At 42.8% G+C, this 18,503-nt stretch overlaps 1 protein-coding gene across 1 annotated transcript in view; it reads left to right on the plus strand.

Moving 5' to 3' along the window:
* BEST3 (bestrophin 3) overlaps nt 1–13,968 on the plus strand; it is a 31,970-nt gene extending 18,002 nt beyond the window's left edge. Inside the window, exons 7-9 of the mRNA XM_038368989.2 lie at nt 8,302–8,382; nt 9,773–9,924; nt 12,845–13,968. Of these exons, the coding sequence (XP_038224917.1) occupies nt 8,302–8,382; nt 9,773–9,924; nt 12,845–13,766 (1,155 nt within the window). The 3' untranslated portion in view covers nt 13,767–13,968. The remainder of the gene's footprint in view (nt 1–8,301; nt 8,383–9,772; nt 9,925–12,844) is intronic.
* Nucleotides 13,969–18,503: the final 4,535 nt, after the last annotated feature.

Below are 18,503 nucleotides of genomic sequence, written 5' to 3' on the forward strand. Positions count from 1 at the left end.
ATCTTCACTGTACTGCACTGCATTCATTTTCAGAGGATGATCTCATGGGCTACATGCTAGTGAAGGAGAAATAGAGCTTAGGAACAGGTTTGCAGAGTTGGAAAATGAAGAAGGGGCTCAGCAGGTAGTCGCTGAAGGTGGAAGGGCAAGGAAGAAGAGAAGGGAGGCTAATCCTATAGGAAAAGGGGAAGAGTCAAGGGAGACTACACCAAATATGAGCCCCAGAAGGATACAGGATGGGTTGAAGAGGATTATAAGGGCAAATAGGAATGGAAAGAACTTGCAGCCAGAGGGAACAGGGGAGAGACTGGAGAATAGTACCGTCACCAGGAAAAGGCAGGTCTATGTGATCGGGGATTCTTTATTGAGAAGAATAGACAGGCCTGTAATTAGAGCTGATCCAGAGAATAGAAGGGTATACTGTCTTCCAGGTGCTAAGATACGGGATGTAGACATGAGGTTGAAAAGGATCCTAAAGGGAGCGGGAAAGAATCCCCTAATTATCCTTCATGTGGGAACAAATGATACGGCTAGATTTTCTCTGGAAAGTATTAAGGGAGACTATGCTAGGCTGGGGAAGACGCTTAAGGAAATCGAGGCTCAGGTGATCTTTAGTGGGATTCTGCCTGTTCCTAGAGAAGGGCAACAAAGGTGTGACAAGATTATGACTCTCAACAGATGGCTTAGGCAGTGGTGCTATAAGGAGGGCTTTGGGATGTATGGCCACTGGGAGGCATTCATGGACAGAGGACAGTTCTCTTGGGATGGACTTCATCTGAGTAGGGAAGGAAATAAACTTCTAGGATGGAGGCTGGCACAACTGATTAAGAGAGCTTTAAACTAGGAATTTGGGGGAGATGGTTGGGAGATGTCCAGGTAATCTCCACGCCAGATTTTAGCATTGAGAGGGAAGAAGATGAAGTAAGAAAGGATACAGCTGTGGGTAGGAGAATGTATATAAGGAGCGAGGGCAGTGTGGATACCAGTCTAATAGGTTATACTGACTGTAGAATGACTGTGCCTAATAGGGTACAAAATGTGAGCGAGGCCAAACAGCAAAAATTAAGATGTTTGTACACCAATGCGAGGAGCCTAGGTAACAAAATGGAGGCACTAGAGCTACTGGTGCAGGAAGTGAAACCAGATATTATAGGGATAACAGAAACATGGTGGAATAGTAGACATGACTGGACTACAGGTATTGAAGGGTATGTGCTGTTTAGGAAAGATAGAAATAAAGGTAAAGGTGGTGGAGTAGCATTGTATATCAATGATGAGGTAGAATGTAAAGAAATAAGAAGCGATGCAATGGATAAGACAGAGTTCGTCTGGGCAAAAATTACATTGGGGAAGATAACTAGTAGAGCCTCTCCTACAATAGTGCTTGGGGTGTGCTATAGATCGCCGGGATCTAATTTGGATATGGATAGAGCCCTTTTTAATGTTTTTAATAAAGTAAATACTAATGGAAACTGCGTGATCATGGGAGACTTTAACTTCCCAGATATAGACTGGAGGACCAGTGATGGTAATAATAATAGGGTTCAGATTTTCCTAGATGCGATAGCTGATGGATTCCTTCATCAAGTAGTTGCTGAACTGACTAGAGGGGATGCCATTTTAGATTTGGTTTTGGTGAGTAGTGAGGACCTCATAGAAGAAATGGTTGTATGGGATAATCTTGGTTTAAGTGATCATGACCTAATTCAGTTCAAATTGAATGGAATGATTAACAAAAATAAATCTGCAACTAGGGTTTTTGATTTCAAAAGTGCTGACTTTCAAGAATTAAGGATATTAGTTAGGGAAGTGGATTGGACTGAAGAATTTATGGATCTAAAGGTAGAGGAGGCCTGGGATTACTTTAAATCAAAGCTGCAGAGGCTATCGGAAGCCTGTATCCCAAGAAAGAGGGAAAAATTCATAGGCAGGAGTTGTAGACCAAGCTGGATGAGCAAGCATTTTAGAGAGGTGATTAAGAAGAAGCAGAAAGCATACAGGGAGCGGAAAATGGGAGGGATCAGCAAGGAAAGCTACCTTACTGAGGTCAGAACATGTAGGGATAAAGTGAGACAGGCTAAAAGTCAAATAGAGTTGGACCTTGCAAAGGGAATTAAACCAATAGTAAAAGGTTCTATAGCCGTATAAATAAGAAGAAAACTAAGAAAGAAGAAGTGGGACCGCTAAACACTGAGGATGGAGTGGAGGTTAAAGATAATCTAGGCATGGCCCAATATCTAAACAAATACTTTGCCTCAGTCTTTAATAAGGCTAAAGAGGATCTTAGGGATAATGGTAGCATGACAAATGGGAATGAGGATATGAAGGTAGATATTACCATATCGGAGGTAGAAGTGAAACTCAAACAGCTTAATGGGACTAAATTGGGGGACCCAGATAATCTTCATCCAAGAATATTAAAGGAATTGGCACCTGAAATTGCAAGCCCATTAGCAAGAATTTTTAATGGATCTGTAAACTCAGGAGTTGTACTGAATGATTGGAGAATTGCTAATATAGTTCCTATTTTTAAGAAAGGCAAAAAAGTGATCCAGGTAACTACAGGCCAGTTAGTTTGACATCTGTAGTATGCAAGGTCCTGGAAAAAATTTTGAAGGAGAAATTAGTTAAGGACATTGAAGTCAATGGTAAATGGGACAAAATACAACATGGTTTTACAAAAGGTAGATCGTGCCAAACCAACCTGATCTCCTTCTTTGAGAAAGTAACAGATTTTTTAGATAAAGGAAATGCAGTGGATCTAATTTACCTAGATTTCAGTAAGGAGTTTGATACCGTGCCACATGGGGAATTATTAGTTACATTGGAAAAAATGGGGATCAATATGAACATCAAAAGGTGGATAAGGAATTGGTTAAAGGGGAGACTACAACGGGTCCTACTGAAAGGCGAACTGTCAGGCTGGAGGGAGGTTACCAGTGGAGTTCCTCAGGGATCAGTTTTGGAACCAATCTTATTTAATCTTTTTATTACTGACCTCGGCACAAAAAGTGGGAGCGTGCTAATAAAGTTTGCAGATGATACAAAGCTGGGAGGTATTGCCAATTCAGAGAAGGATCGAGATATTATACAGGAGGATCTGGATGACCTTGTAAACTGGAGTAATAGTAATAGGATGAAATTTAATAGTGAGAAGTGTAAGGTTATGCATTTAGGGATTAATAACAAGAATTTTACTTATACGCTGGGGACGCATCAATTAGAAGTAACGGAAGAGGAGAAGGACCTTGGAGTATTGGTTGATCATAGGATGACTATGAGCTGCCAATGTGATATGGCTGTGAAAAAAGCTAATGCGGTTTTGGGATGCAACAGGAGAGGTATTTCCAGTAGGGATAAGGAGGTTTTAGTACCATTATACAAGGCACTGGTGAGACCTCACCTAGAATACTGTGTGCAGTTCTGGTCTCTCATGTTTAAAAAGGATGAATTCAAACTGGAACAGGTACAGAGAAGGGCTACTAGGATGATCCGAGGAATGGAAAACTTGTCTTATGAAAGGAGACTTAAGGAGCTTGGCTTGTTTAGCCTAACTAAAAGAAGGTTGAGGGGAGATATGATTGCTCTCTATAAATATATCAGAGGGATAAATAAAGGAGAGGGAGAGGAATTATTTCAGCTCAGCACCAATGTGGACACAAGAACAAATGGGTATAAACTGGCCACCAGGAAGTTTAGACTTGAAATTAGATGAAGGTTTCTAACCATCAGAGGAGTGAAGTTTTGGAATAGCCTTCCAAGGGAAGCAGGGGGGCAAAAGATCTATCTGGCTTTAAGATTCTACTCGATAAGTTTATGGAGGAGATGGTATGATGGGCTAATGTGATTTTGGTAATTAATTGATCTTTAAATATTCAGGGTAAATAGGCCTAATCCCCTGAGATGGGATATTTTATGGATGGGATCTGAGTTACCCAGGAAAGAATTTTCTGTAGTATCTGGCTGGTGAATCTTGCCCATATGCTCAGGGTTTAGCTGATTGCCATATTTGGGGTCGGGAAGGAATTTTCCTCCAGGGCAGATTAGAAGAGGCCCTGGAGGTTTTTCGCCTTCCTCTGTTGCATGGGGCACGGGTCACTTGCTGGAGGATTCTCTGCTCCTTGAAGTCTTTAAACCACTATTTGAGGACTTCAATAGTTCAGACGTAGGTGAGGTTTTTCGTAGGAGTGGATGGGTGAGATTCTGTGGCCTGCATTGTGCAGGAGGTCGGACTAGATGATCAGAATGGTCCCTTCTGACCTTAGTGTCTATGAATCTATGAATCTATGCTGGTGGCAGGTCAGCCAGTCAAAAGGCCCTGGCTGAGGTTTTCCCTGCCACTGCGCCTGAGTGTGCCTATCAGCTTCTGTTAGGTGCCGTGCGTGCTGTGGGGTCGCTGACTTAGAGCTAGCTGAGGAAGTGGCTCCACCTAGAAGTCATGAGGCAGCTTGTTCTCTGGTTTATTTCTATCCAAACAGCAACATAGCTATACTTGCAATGTTAATGCCACATACCAAAGGCATCTCTCCCCTCCTCCCCAGCTGAGTCTGGGATATTAATTCTTATCTTCCCCTAGCTCGTGAATGAGATCCAGCTACAATTTTCCTGTGAACACTGAATGGCATGATGTAGAAAAACCTTTAATAGATCGCAAATACACAGGAAGTGATTCTTATTACTATTGTTAGTTATTTGTATTATGGGAGCAACTACAGATTAAAGCCCCACTGAATGGGGGCTGTACAAACACTTAGGAAGAGACCTTTTCCCCCAAAGAGCTTCCAATCTAAGCCCTAACTCATACAATTTACGATGTGCACGATGAGTGCTGCACCCACACAGAAACCCATTGACTTCTAAGAGGCTCTGGGTGGGCCTAGCCATTCACCCTCAAATTGTAAATTGCAGGATTGAAATCTAATTAGACATGATAGGCAAACAGTGGGAGAAAATAAGTATTTGTCTCTCCATTTTCCAAATGGGGAATTGAAGCCCAGAAAATTAAGTGACTTGCCCAAAGTCAAATGAAATCTACGGTAGATTTAGGAATTGACTCCCAGTCTCCTGGGTTGAGGGCAGGGCCTTAACCACAAGACCCCCAGACACTGTTATAGCACAAAGAAAAGGAGTACTTGTGGCACTTTAGAGACTAACAAATTTATTTGAGCATAAGCATCTGATGAAGTGAGCTGTAGCTCACGAAAGATTATGCTCAAATAAATTTGTTAGTCTCTAAGGTGCCACAAGTCCTCTTTTTCTTTTTGCAAATACCCACTAACACGGCTGCTACTCTGAAACCTGTTATAGCACAGAATCAGTGGGGAGGAGCCTTCTCCACCCAGCCCAAGCAAGCAAGATTTGGGAGAGTGACGAAGACCATTGGAGATCCTCCCGGTTCATTTAAGACACATAGATCCCTAAACGAATGACTCTGAGTCACTAACACATCCAGTGCTCCCCCACAGAGAACAGCTGAAACTCAGGAGTGCCCCTCTATGATAAACACAGATTATAGATAAACATACCTGTTCTGTTCGTTCCCTCTGAAGACCTGGCATTGGCCACAGTCGAAAGATGGGATACTGGGCTAGATGGACCATTGGTCTGACCCAATATGGCCATTCTCATGTATACAGCCCTTCTTTGTAAGTGGAGCATTCCAAAGAAAACAAAGGCCACACTGTGGAATTCTTTCCAAAGTTAATACAAAACTTGCCCCTACCCGGGGCTTTCTGGGATTCATACGACTTCCCCCAGGGATTGTTCACAAAGGCTTTTCCAAATTAAAGCCACATGTTTGAAAAGAAAGAGCAAATGTAAGGGGGAAATGGTGTGTCATTTGCCCCTTTCTCTAGGAGAAACCCCTCTGGTTCTCTCCTTGAAAACCAGGGAAGGAAGCATTACATGTGCCCAGTCGTCTTCCCAGCAAACCTGTCCATAGCCCTGTACTGCAATCCTGACTTTCCTGTTGGCTACAAGAGTCAGCCTTTCTTTCCTGGGCTGTTGAGGGAGAGGCTGGCTGGAAACACCCCCAGCTTTAGGGCAAGTTCCAGCCCATCCTATTCTTGAAACTTCAGTCTCAGGCCCTAAACCCAGAGAACAGTCTGAGTTTCCCACAAATTTCAAACCGTCTCAGAGATCTCTTCCTCTCCATGTCCCCGATGCCACAGATACGTCTTTTTTCAGAAAAAACTGGAGAAGGCTATTGCCAGCTCAAGTGGATTCCTTTACTAGCACCATTGCAAAAGACCTTGTCCCAGCCTCACACTGCCCTGTTACGGTCACTACAGAATGGGAGCCCCCTGCTTTCCTGAAGGCCGAGCCTCCTTCTCAACTTAAATGATTTCAAAATAAAATTTAAAATAATTCAGTCTGAATAAAAACAAAATGCAGAGTCTGTTTCCTGTTTGCAATAAGCAAGGTAAGAGGGCACCCTGGCTTCCATTGCATTCCATTTTTAAGGCGGCATGCTTTTCTCGACTAATACCAGGCCAGAGAGAAACACTCAGTATGACTATGGTGTGGTTGCAAGCTCAACAGTACATCCATCACACGCCATGCTCAACCATCACACGCCATGCTAACCAGACTTAAGGATGGAAAGAGGATGGGATTGATTTCAAGGAGATTCCAGCTGTGTTGTTTTCAGCAAGGTAAAAGACTATCATAGACAGTTGAGAGGGCTGGTCCCCTGAGTTGCTTTTTAGACAGTGAGGCCATCAGTCAGCATTCAGTTGCCATGTTGATGGCATTGATTGTGCAGGGAGGACTGCGTGAAGGTTGCCATCCTCCTCCCCCTGAGAAAGCTAGTAATGGGATGCAAAGCCTTTAGCTGCAAAAGCCCCAATTCAAAGTCAATCCAGGTCACCACTAATCAAATGTTATTGCAAAGATGTGGGTGTTGGGTGACTGTGTTGGGACACTCCCCTACCCCAATCTGGAGAAAGCTAACAAGCCCCTCTGGGTTCACCTGCTATCAGACAGGCACACCTGCAGGGTCTGCACGAGCTGGAGGAAGCAAGTTTAAAAGGAGCGCTTGTCACAGGAAGAAGTGCAACCATGGAGAAAACTTCTGTGCCCCAGCAAGCTGATGCTTGTTCCAGGGTCACTGAGAGGGGAAACAGCTAGCAAGCCTCTACTGCCCACAAGGACAAATCAGACCTTTATAAGGAAACCAAGAGAATGAATACTCCCTTAAATGGGACCCCAGAAAGTCTGGAATGACGTTCCCAAGTGGGGAAAGGACTTTTAAAGGGAAAAAGACTCTGTAACCACCTGACTGTGACCCTAGAGAGCGGCCCAGCTTATCACAGAGACCTACATGGAATGAACAGGTGGTCTCAGTACAGTTCCTAGGGCATGGATGTCCGCTTTAGAACCACCACAGTTGTGACTGACAGTATTGCAAGGACAGGATAGCTCAATCTGATCTCTAAATATGGTTCCCCCCAGATCAATTTGAGATACATTTGTTAGGCACTGTGGGGAAAGCGTCCCCTAGCATTGCCTAGGTACTGTGTACTTATTCTACAGATACTGTATACAGATGACTTCACTATCCAGCAAGACAAGATGGGTTAGGTAATATCTTTTACTGGACCAACTTCTGTTGGTGAGAGAGACAAGCTTTTGAGCCTACACAGAGCTCTTCTTCAGGTCCTGAAGTAAGTAAGCTTAAAAGCTTGTCTTTCTCACCAACAGAAGTCAGTCCAATAAAAGATATTACCTCACCCACCTTATGTCTCTAATATCCCAGGACTGACACAGTTACAACACTTCATGATCCAGGACAGTCAATCAAACAGCTTTCATGACTGCTAAATTCAAAGCTGGGACCCAGAGCTGAACATTCCCTGTGTTCAGAGGAGTACAGATGTGTTTTGTTCAGGCTTACCTTTACGAAATACAGACACTGATTTTCTTAAAGGTACCTCCTGAAGGTGTAGTGACTTAGGGCCGACTCTGCTGCCCATTAGGAATAACTTTGTTAGTTATTTGGTGCAGAAGTCTGAGATATGTTAATTTTATCACTGCAATTCCATATACATTAAGATCTGTATTACCTGTGACCAAACCAAAATTAATATGCTGACATTACCTAAAATGCCAAAGTACCTTTACAACTGAGTCAGTGCAGCTAGACTGGCAAAACATCACAATGGAATTCATGTTAGGGGAAACAAGGGGCACAGGAGAAAAAGAAAATGAAATCTTAACAGTCAGTCTCTTCAAAGCCATTTTAAGGCAACAGCATTAAGCTTTGCATATTGGCATTTATTCAGTCTGTGATTTTAATTGTAGGTTGCTGAGCAGCTTATTAATCCATTTGGGGAAGATGATGATGATTTTGAAACAAATTGGTGCATTGATAGAAATTTGCAGGTCAGTATTTTTGGTCTCTACTTTCCTCTCTTCTGCTTTATTGTAATGTATTATAAATGTATTCCTTATAGAGCTGAGAAAATAGCTAGTGGGACTAAGAGTTATACAAAATGATTCTTTACCCAAAGGGGATCATATCTCCAGAATCCTCCATGTTTTGTTTTTAGAGTCAATATATTATTAATTCACCATTTCATATGCCTTGTCTTCTGGGGAAAGGATGCAAAGTGAAGACACCTGAGCTGCACTCTAACCACAAGCTCATTTCATGTAACCCTGCCTGTACTCACCAGTTCAGCCACATAGGAGATCCTGGCAAGACTACTCTGAACCAATTTCTGTTCTCATTGACACCTTTGCAAACTCACTGAAATCAATGAGGTTGCACCAGTGTAATGGGTAGCAGATTTTGGCCCTATATTTGTACAGAGCAGAGAGCAGGTAAATAATTTACAAAAGAAGTCAGCACTGCCAAATCTTGCTGTTGAAATTATTCCTACATCTCTTATGGCACAATTGTGACCCTACCACCCAGGAGATTAAGGCACATGAAGAGCTCCATTACTTCCCTGCATGGGCAACACACATTGGAGGTAGCAGAACAGGAAGGTGACTGGTCTCCATGGGGTCACCACTCCAGAGCAGGTATGGAGCGAGTGGGGGTGGAGGGAGGAGACGCAGGCAATCAGGGCAACCTTGGTTCCACCCCTCACAGTGTGCTGGCCAGCTCAGCTAAGCCCGCATCATCAGAGAAGTATCTGCACCTGACATAAGGCTCTGAGTCAGTCTTGGCCATTCCTGGGGGAATGCAGCTAAATACAACTTGTCACAAAGACACAGCTGAGCCCTTTATTTTTACATACGTAAGTCGATGATACAAGGCTGTTCACATGCTCTCTTGGGAATATTTTTAAAAATATGGACAAAGTTTGCTTAAAGGTTTGTCTGTGTGAACTTCTGCATAAGAAACATCTCTACAAATAACATAATAATAGTCCTCATATATTTCCTGAAAACATGGCACATCAGAGAATCACATGACCATTTAGCTAAACAATCCAGTTAATAAGAATGCTTGCCGGAAAAGTTAATACTTTATCATTTGTGATTAAATGTGATGTAAGATGAAGGGAATTGTTTTGCAAATGTCTGGGGCTCCATCCCATTCTAATTAAAGTCAATTAAATTTGTTGCCATTGTGGGAGGAGAAATAATCTATTTTAGCTTTCTATATAGTGCCCATTACCATGGATCAGGCCTGTAGTCACTGTGTACATCTTATGTAATTTCATAAAACTTATTTCCTAAAGAATAGTTCCCATATAGCAGGAAATAGTATATTACACACAAAACCATATTTAAAGTAGTGTAATTACAACCACGACCCCAGGTCTCACTTCTGGCTGTGGATGAAATGCACATGAACTTACCAAAGATGGACAAAGATATTTACTGGGATGATTCAGCTGCTCAGCCACCATACACACTGGCAGCTGCCGATTACTGTATTCCATCTTTCCTTGGCTCAACTATTGAAATGGGGTAAGTAAGGCTGCCATCTTTTCATGATGTCATTAAGGCTACTAAAATGTGTATCCAATCATTGTAATGGCCTATGGATTTTAAATGTATATCATGCATAAATATGACTTCAAAGTTGAAGTTTAACATTTAAAAATAAATAGGTTTAAAACTATGTAATGGTTTCTTTTCATATGCCCAGACGTGTACAAATTCAACACCTGGGAAAGCTCAGTGGCCATTAGAAAACTAGTGATTTAAATGATCCTTTTAGGAGAGTGACACAAACTTAGCCCTTTGGTTTTTTTGTGGTATTGTAGCAGTATAAAACAGCATAAACCAAAGAAGCAGCAAGGTTTTTCAAAGAAATTTTCAAGGTACTAAATCCTCTGTGTACATGATACAACAATTAGCACAATACCCATTTATTTGCTTGTTTCTTATACAGACACTCCCTTTCTTCTTGCTGGGTAAGATCATTCCAGACCTTTGTGAGACAAACTATAGAAATGGTCTTATGACTTTTCAATTAATAATAACCCAGAATTGTTTTCTTGCATGTATACCAACCCTATTGCAAAGAACCAGCCAGAGTATGTGACATTGCTAGTTGTTCTGGCACTCTGAGTCTACACCGCTGGTGGAGGCGTGTGGTGTACGTGTAGCTACACGCCACAGTGAAAAGTAGGCTGTGTCCGCACTGCCGTCTGTAGCTACACGTGTCAGTGAGGCTCTGGCAGAGGGGAGGCAGTGGGGAAAGTCTATTTTCCCTCCTGTCAGACCTTTTCCCTGCTGGCAGAGTCTTTTCCTGGAATGGAGAAAGGCTCTGGCAGTGGGACACTACACTGGTATTTTTAGCAGAGTAGTGAGTAGAAAGCTGTGGAGGGTATGTATTCACATACACACCCTTCAGGAGTGTTTATTCTTTACTCACCTAAGCCATGTCCCTCCATCTACACTGCTATTTATATCCGTGCTGGGCAGTATGTACACTACACGCTGCCAAAAGAAACATGCAGTATAGATGTACCCTCATAAAATAAGGTGACAGGCCAGGCAGAGCATGAAAGGCTGAGTTAAAACACGTATGATGTGCTCTAGCGTAAAACAGATCGGTGAACATGAAGAATATCCTGTCCCTTTAAGAACCAAACAAATACTAGAGCTGGTAGAAATTTTTCATTTGAAACTTTTTTAAAAAGCAAAAGTGGCTTTTTCAAAACCTAAAACTTTCTTTTTTTTTTCAAAAATTTTCCAGTTTTTTCACTGAACCCAGAAAGGTTGAAATTTTTGGAGAGGTTAGTTTTTTCTCCTTAATTCTCTTTCTCTCTCCACCCACTTTTTTGCCACAAAATACAACAGAAAGAATGGTGTTCAGGATGTTTTTTCCTACTTTTCCTTTTGCCACACAGTAACTTTTCCAAAATTCTTCAATTTTGGAAAAGTTACAGAGTAGCAAAAGGAAAAATGAAGGGAAAAAACACGCCTTGGCCATCATTTGATTTATTGCATTCTGTGAAGAGAAAGGGGAGGAGAAAAAAGAGGAACCGGAGGGACCCAAAGTCCAAACTTCTGACATTTTTATAAAAAATATTTCATGAAAAAATAAAAAATATATATACATTGTTCCATTTTAAATCCTTTGAAATGGTAAAAACTTTGAAATTCTGTATTTTTCCCCAAACCATTTCTCCATTTTTCCAACCAGCTGTAACAAATATAACAAGGTTTCCTTCAGCCAGAGTTCAAAACCAAGGTCTAAAGGTATAGCTTGTTTCAGCCAAGTCCAAAACAAATATCTAAAGCATGGCTGATGTCAGACAAATTCCAGAGAGGAAGAAGATTCAACACTCTCATCCTTCATTCTAGTCCTCCTCCTAGGGACAAGTCTATCCCTGGTGCTCTGTGCCAAACTAAATCATCTGCTGTCACAGAGCATCCCATTTATAAGTACTGGAAGGAATTAATCAATCCATCAAAGTTGCCATGTCCATACCAGAAATCCCTACTCTCCGGACAGTCAACTTCTTCTAGTGTTCCTCCCATTGTCTTTGCACCCATGGCAAGTACTAAATGTGCTCCACTCACCAAATGGTGTGGCTGCAGTCACTCATCATTAACCTCAGAAGCCAGGCAGAAAAGCAGAAGCTAATGGGTGGGATTTTCAAAAGGACCTAAGAGACTTGGAGCACAAGGCCCATTGACTTTCAATAGCACTTCTGCTCCTAAATCACTTAGGCACTTTGAAAACCCTACCCCATGCTCAGTGCTTAATTTGTCATGTGAGAGGTGTCGGGGCTCAAGCAATTAGGTGCTGGGGCTCAAGCAGTTTTTTTTACTTTCATAACTGAAGTGGCAAGCCAGTGGTGCTGGAGCTATGAACTACCAAGCCTAGAGGTTCCGGGGCTATGAACTGCCAAGCCGAGAAGTGCTAGAGCTCCTGGCACAAATTAAACACTGTCCACACTTCCAGGAGCACCATTAACTTTTGCCTGAGACTCTTCCTGATAGAATGAGGAATATACTGCACAGAGCAATTGTTCTCCTCCTGCTCCCGCAAAGCTCTGATCATGTGGAGCTGCCATCGAGGAGTGTTCCATTGTTCTGAGACAGGAGGGAGAACAAATCAGCATTGCCTGTGCTCCTCACCCCTTTCAGTGCCTCTGAAGATTTTCAGCCCCACTTCGCTCTTATTTGTTCTCCTATACACCTCATGGAGGCCCTTTATTAGGAACACATTTGTTCCTTAAGTTCTCTGACTCTCATCACTCACTGTTAATGTAGCTCTGTTCTGCTAATGACAGGCAGACAAAAAAAATGGATCATTATATAAACCATATTTTCCATTTAACATGAAACCTTACTGCAAACACTACACTTCTTGTGATTCTAGAGTAAAACAAACACAGAGTGACCCACGCTGCATCGCTTTATCTTACAGGTTGTCCGATACAGAGTTCCTCCATGGGGAAAACTGGCCCTGGGATGATGAGAAATACAGGCGACAGCCCTCAGTGCTGAGAAGAGTTAAGCGATTTCTGAGTGTCCATGAAAGCTCTCCCTCCCCAACCAGGAGGCGCTACAGCAGACAGACAAGTGAGAACTCTGTGTTTTTCCCTGCGCATGAAAAGGGTCACATCAGCAGTTTGCAAGAAATGCATTCTAGAGGGAGACATTTTGCCTCAAAGGTCAAGAAGAAACATGAGCTGGCTGACAGGAATCCCCGACTGCACGCTAGCATAGATCTAGCAACTATTAGTGAAACTAGCAGAACCAACATTTTAGAAAGCTACCAATCTAGTATAAATGACACAACAACTAAGATAGCTTTGCCAATCCCCGAAGCAGTTGTTGCTACAACTGAGGACAGAGCACCCAACGCATCAGACAGCCAGACTTTACAGATAGACACTTCCACAAACATGCCAACACAACAGAATCTCCTAGGCAGTCCAGCTGAGCCACATTCTGATCCTGTGGATGTGCCACGACCTCATTCAGAAATGGCTATGTCTTTTACGGATTCTAGGCAGCATAAATCATTCACCATTGTAACAGAGGAACCAAAACCTGATTTACACAAAAGTATGACAGCAGATGATAGCAAAGATCAACACAGGAGCTCTGAAAGATCTTCCCCAGACTTCCATATGCTCAGTATTACATTGCATACAGATGCTGCACCTCTTTTATTGGATTTCGGAACACCCTCTGGACCAAGTACTTTACGTGGGGAAAGTAACATTGCTGCTACCTCTGCTGCTAGAGATACAGTTGATATGCATCACTTATTGGAACATCTGGATGCTAAAGAAACAGCTATACTAGAATTCATTCATGAGAAGAATGAAGGAAATCTCTGACAAGGTTGTCAGAATCTTCTAGATTCCAATTCTATTCTATTCTTTATAGTGGGGTGAAATGCTTAAGAGTCCCTGCAGCCATTCAGGGGTTCCCCAAACACAGAACAGTTTCATTTTGCGAAACAATTGGAACTTTCTGTCTCTTCTGAAACTGGTTATTATTCAGATTTCTAAAAATACAGAAATACAAATACACTGCTCAGACCAGACATACAGTACAACATACGGCTGATGTTATTCCCAAGGGAAATTACTCAGATTGCTATGTTAAAGCTTTCCTCTCTCAATAAGGATTCTGGCAGGGCAATATTAAATTTAAATTGAAAAAAAATCTCAGCCAGCCAGGATCCCCATTCCCATTCACCAGCCAGTACCCAGCTTTGGCAGTGTTCTTCAGCCTTTCTCTAAGCACGGACTCCACCTTTATACGTGGCTTGGGAAAGAGAGCTCATGCTGTCTATGGCCACGATGGAAAGGGATGTTTTCCCTCTCTTTCAGCTGTGGGAAAGGAGATTTCTCTCCATCACATACATGCCCAGCTCTTCTTTCTTGGAATCCATCTTTTTGCAAATCAAATTGCTTTTATAACACAGCCAAGTCATTATTTTCCCTTCAAGTCTTATTCAAATGTCACGAAATAGCAAGGGCAAGTGTTAAGGAATCATATTGATGTCATGCCAGGACAATTCATTAACACCACATCCCTCCTCCTCCACCCAAGGGTGTGGATGGTTCCAAAAGCAATGGAACTAATGCAGTTACTCTACTCATGGCAGGAGGCAGAGCACCCTCCTTGGGAGTGCACAGCTCCCGTGTGCCTGAAGCACTCCTCTGTGGCTTGCTCTATGGTAGCATAGGAAGGCCTGAGAAGTGTGGGATGTGACCACAGTGATCCACAGCTATGTAGGTTCACTGGCTAAACTCCCCCCAGGCTTGCATGAGGAGAAGGATGGCCGTAGCTGCAGGAGGGAGTGTAACAGCAGCCACAAAACAGTTCCACCATTTGGGTAAGAGGATTCCATAGCCAGCCCCCGACAGAACATAAGCCTGAGGAAATGGGAGTATCTCAGGGGAGAGGATTTGAGCCTGGGATTCCAGGCCACTGGTTCTTTTGTCTCTTTTCTCTCTGTCTTTTCTGATTGCAGAGATCTTGCCTAATCTGCCTTCAGGGTCCAATCACCATCTTGCCACCATCTTCAACCTCCTTTCTCTCTGCTTCCAACAGGCTCGTAGTTGTATTGGAACACAGTAATCACCTGCTCCATCCCAGACTTCAGTTTACCCTCCCTCCCCACAGTACTCAGCTGAAACAAAACTAAGCATATTTTCCCCACTGTTTAACTGTGTTTACCTTCCACTGCCTGCCTCTCTAGTTGACTCCACACCACACCTTTTACATCAGTGCTTGATCTCACAACTGCTGACCAATGATTTAAATGCTTGGCCTCCTCTTTCTTTCATACCTGTTCGGCTAACCTCAAGCACAGCTACTGCATCCTGCTGGTTGGCTGCAGAGTTGTCATTCAAATTCTCTCCCCTCTCATTCGTAGCTGCGTAGTAGGCCTACTTTATAGCCATGTAGTAGGCCTGCTTCCGTTAATGTTTCATTCATGTTTCCGTTACATGTAGCCATGCACCAAACCTGGACCACCAGTGTAAGAAATTAGCGTCCTCTCACAGAGTCTCATAACGCTGGAAAACAATACAGTACAATGGGAAAATGCTTACAGGTATTTCACAAATAGCAACTAATTACAGGAATAAATTCAAATATTCTGTCCATTACTTGTAAAGAATGGGACTTAGTTAAGGCCATTTTCAAAATTTCCTCTTGTTAGTTACTTTGTCTGTGAGCCCACTATTGCATTCATCTGGTGCTGAATTATCTTTTGGACCAAGTTGGTCACCTAAGTGCCCCTTGCTACAATTTTTTTTAACACTAGTTTAATAAATTGACTAATTATAACACTAGCAGCCCAAACAATTTATGGTTCACGTTTACCAGCATAAACAATGTAAGCGATTTATTACATAAAAAAGCATTTTTTTAAAAAATGAGGTTGCTTTGGTTGTATTAAACTATGTCAAGACATGTCCCAACAAGGACCTGACCAATAGTGTAGGCCACTTTGGAGAACAAGAGCATCATAGGGCAGGAGCTACAGATGTTAGTGAAGCTGGAAAAGACTGGGGAGAAAACAAGGCTAGAACAGAGGCATATGTTAAAATAACAGTTTGTTACCATCTCCTGGGGCTAATCTTGGACAAGGTGGGATATATGACCATAATGTCTGTGGTATGATGAGCTGACCAATACTGCAACTTTCTAGGTGTTTGCATTCTAAGTCAGAATTCAAAGAACCCAGACCGCAGAATGTTCACATTTTATGGAACTTTCTGGCAACACTCATTCATATATGACAGAAATGTGAGTTGACTGTAATTTTCTGTTAGAATAATAATTGTATGTATATCTATATAATGGAAATGTACAAAATGTAATTCAACTACTCGTCTAAGGAAGCAAAAATATCCAGGCTGCTGCTAAATAAACAATACAGCTTTATGATGTCTTATTTTAGGACCAAATAAATAAAGTTTATCTAGACAGAAAAGTTTGCTTATGAGCACTGCATACTTTAAGAATAAAATTGAGAAAAAAGCATATACACAAAATAGATGTGGAGTAAATCATATTTGTATAGCTTACCCTATTCTGCAAAAACTGGTCAATGGCAACTGTCTCTTGTGGGCAGGGACATAGTCTGTCAGATCAAATATATGAGGTATAGTCCTTTACTGATGAGTACAGAGCCATGACATTATAATGCTGGGAAATATAAATACATACTATATAACACATTAGAAACCAAAACCAATATTCCAGAGATATCTGTGCATAAACTTTCTAGGTCTGTAACAACAGAAGCTTCAAGTCTAAAAGTCCGTGTGTCAAACTTTGTCAATGCCAGAAATGGGTCTTCTATTTGTTCAGAACCACTAAGCTTGTTCTGAAGTACAGCATTATCAAGTTTCTCAATTGACACTGCTCCGTATTTGTTGGGTCAGTGCTCTTCTTAAAGGATTAGTTTCCATAAAAGGGAGACTACATGCTGTGCTCCTATATCTGGTAACTGGTCTGGAGTATTGCATCTAAAGTAAATCAGTTTATTGGGACCAAGCCTTGAGTAGGAATATGGCTACCTCAAGAATATGTCCTTAAACATGGAGATTATTTTAAAGCATATTGTTAACAATTGGACCTGCTAACTTTGATGTGGGCTAGGTGCCCAACCTATCAATCCCTCAGAATTTCTATTCTAGAAAATTGGGTATCTAGGCATCCTAGGCACTAGCCTGCAGAGTAGGCTTCATCTGGCAGAACCTTCCAAACTTTAGCCCAGATAATTCAGTTTTGACTATCAGAACATAGTCATTGGAGGGAACACACCGAACGCATAATCCTGTCATCTGAGAGAGTGGTGGAAGGAGATTTAAGGAAGCTTGCTGTAATTCCTGGACATTTCCATAGCCCCAGAAGTCTTCTTTGAATTCAGCTGATCGCTTTTGCATTCCAGAGTTTAAAGTGAGTGTCAGAAGTGACGGCATAAAGTTTCATTTGTAAATGACTGTGTCCGTCATTTCAAACACGTATATATCATGGAAGTGCCCAGGGGACCAAGTGATACGCTAAGCACTGTGCAAAGACAGAATAAGGATATGTCCACACTGCTATGGCAGGTGTGATTGCAGCTCTGGTAGGCATAGCCTTGGAGTTAAAACCGGCAGCGAAGACACAGTGGCACGGGCTTCAGTCCTGCCTAGCAAGCCGAATATGGAGCCAGGGGGACCAGGCAGGTTTGTAGAACCCACGATGTGCTCGGTAGATTAAAGCTATAGTGTGGGTCCAAGAGAGCTGCAATCACACCTTCCACTGCAGTATAGACACACTCTGAGACAGTCGCTGCCTTGAAGAGCCTACAGTCTAAATAAACAAGACAGACCGGGCAGGGGAACGGGTAGAACACACAAGCTGAGTGAGCAACGCGACAATGGCAAATGTCATGTTACTTCCATGAATTATGCTTATTTATTTATCTGTGTATTTAAATCTTCCCAGTGGTGTGGTGTTATGCAGGGCGTAGCTATCTGGAAAGTCAAACGAAGGGAGAGAGATGGTGCAAACAGCCTATCAGCACGGGGCAGAGCGTGGTCAGAATGAGAACTGCAGAAGACAGTCTGCTGACATCATCAGTGTCTGTCATTCCCGGCACAAACACATCCAGCTGCTGCTCTGCTGCCTTCAAGTCTCTGGTTGGCTCCTCCCTGCCACATGTCTGTGGGGAGAGGAACACCACATGGTCCTAGTCCCCAAGAGGTCAATATAGTTCTGGGGCAGGAGGCTCTGGGGGTGGAAAAGATGGCTCCAGCTGGGACCCATTTTCCCCCGCCTACCCAGAGTAACAGTAGCTGCTTAAACCACCGGCAGCCAGTGATGGGTTAATGCACAAGCCCACAGGGTCCATGCCCAGGGGCCCTGGCCAATTTGGGGGCCCCCATAGGAGCATCAGAACGTATGTGGAAATAGAGGGGGCCACCTGCACTGGAACTGTAGCCCTGGCCCCTGTTCCTCCTCTGCCCGCTGGGGCCCCGCCACCTGGCCAGGCCAGAAGCTGGAGCCATGCCATGGTAAGAGTCGCCTAGGGACCCTGGACCTTCTACCTGTCCTGGGCAGGG

This window comes from Dermochelys coriacea, chromosome 1 (genome assembly GCF_009764565.3).
Source record: "Dermochelys coriacea isolate rDerCor1 chromosome 1, rDerCor1.pri.v4, whole genome shotgun sequence".
Classification (NCBI taxonomy): Eukaryota; Metazoa; Chordata; order Testudines; family Dermochelyidae; genus Dermochelys; species Dermochelys coriacea.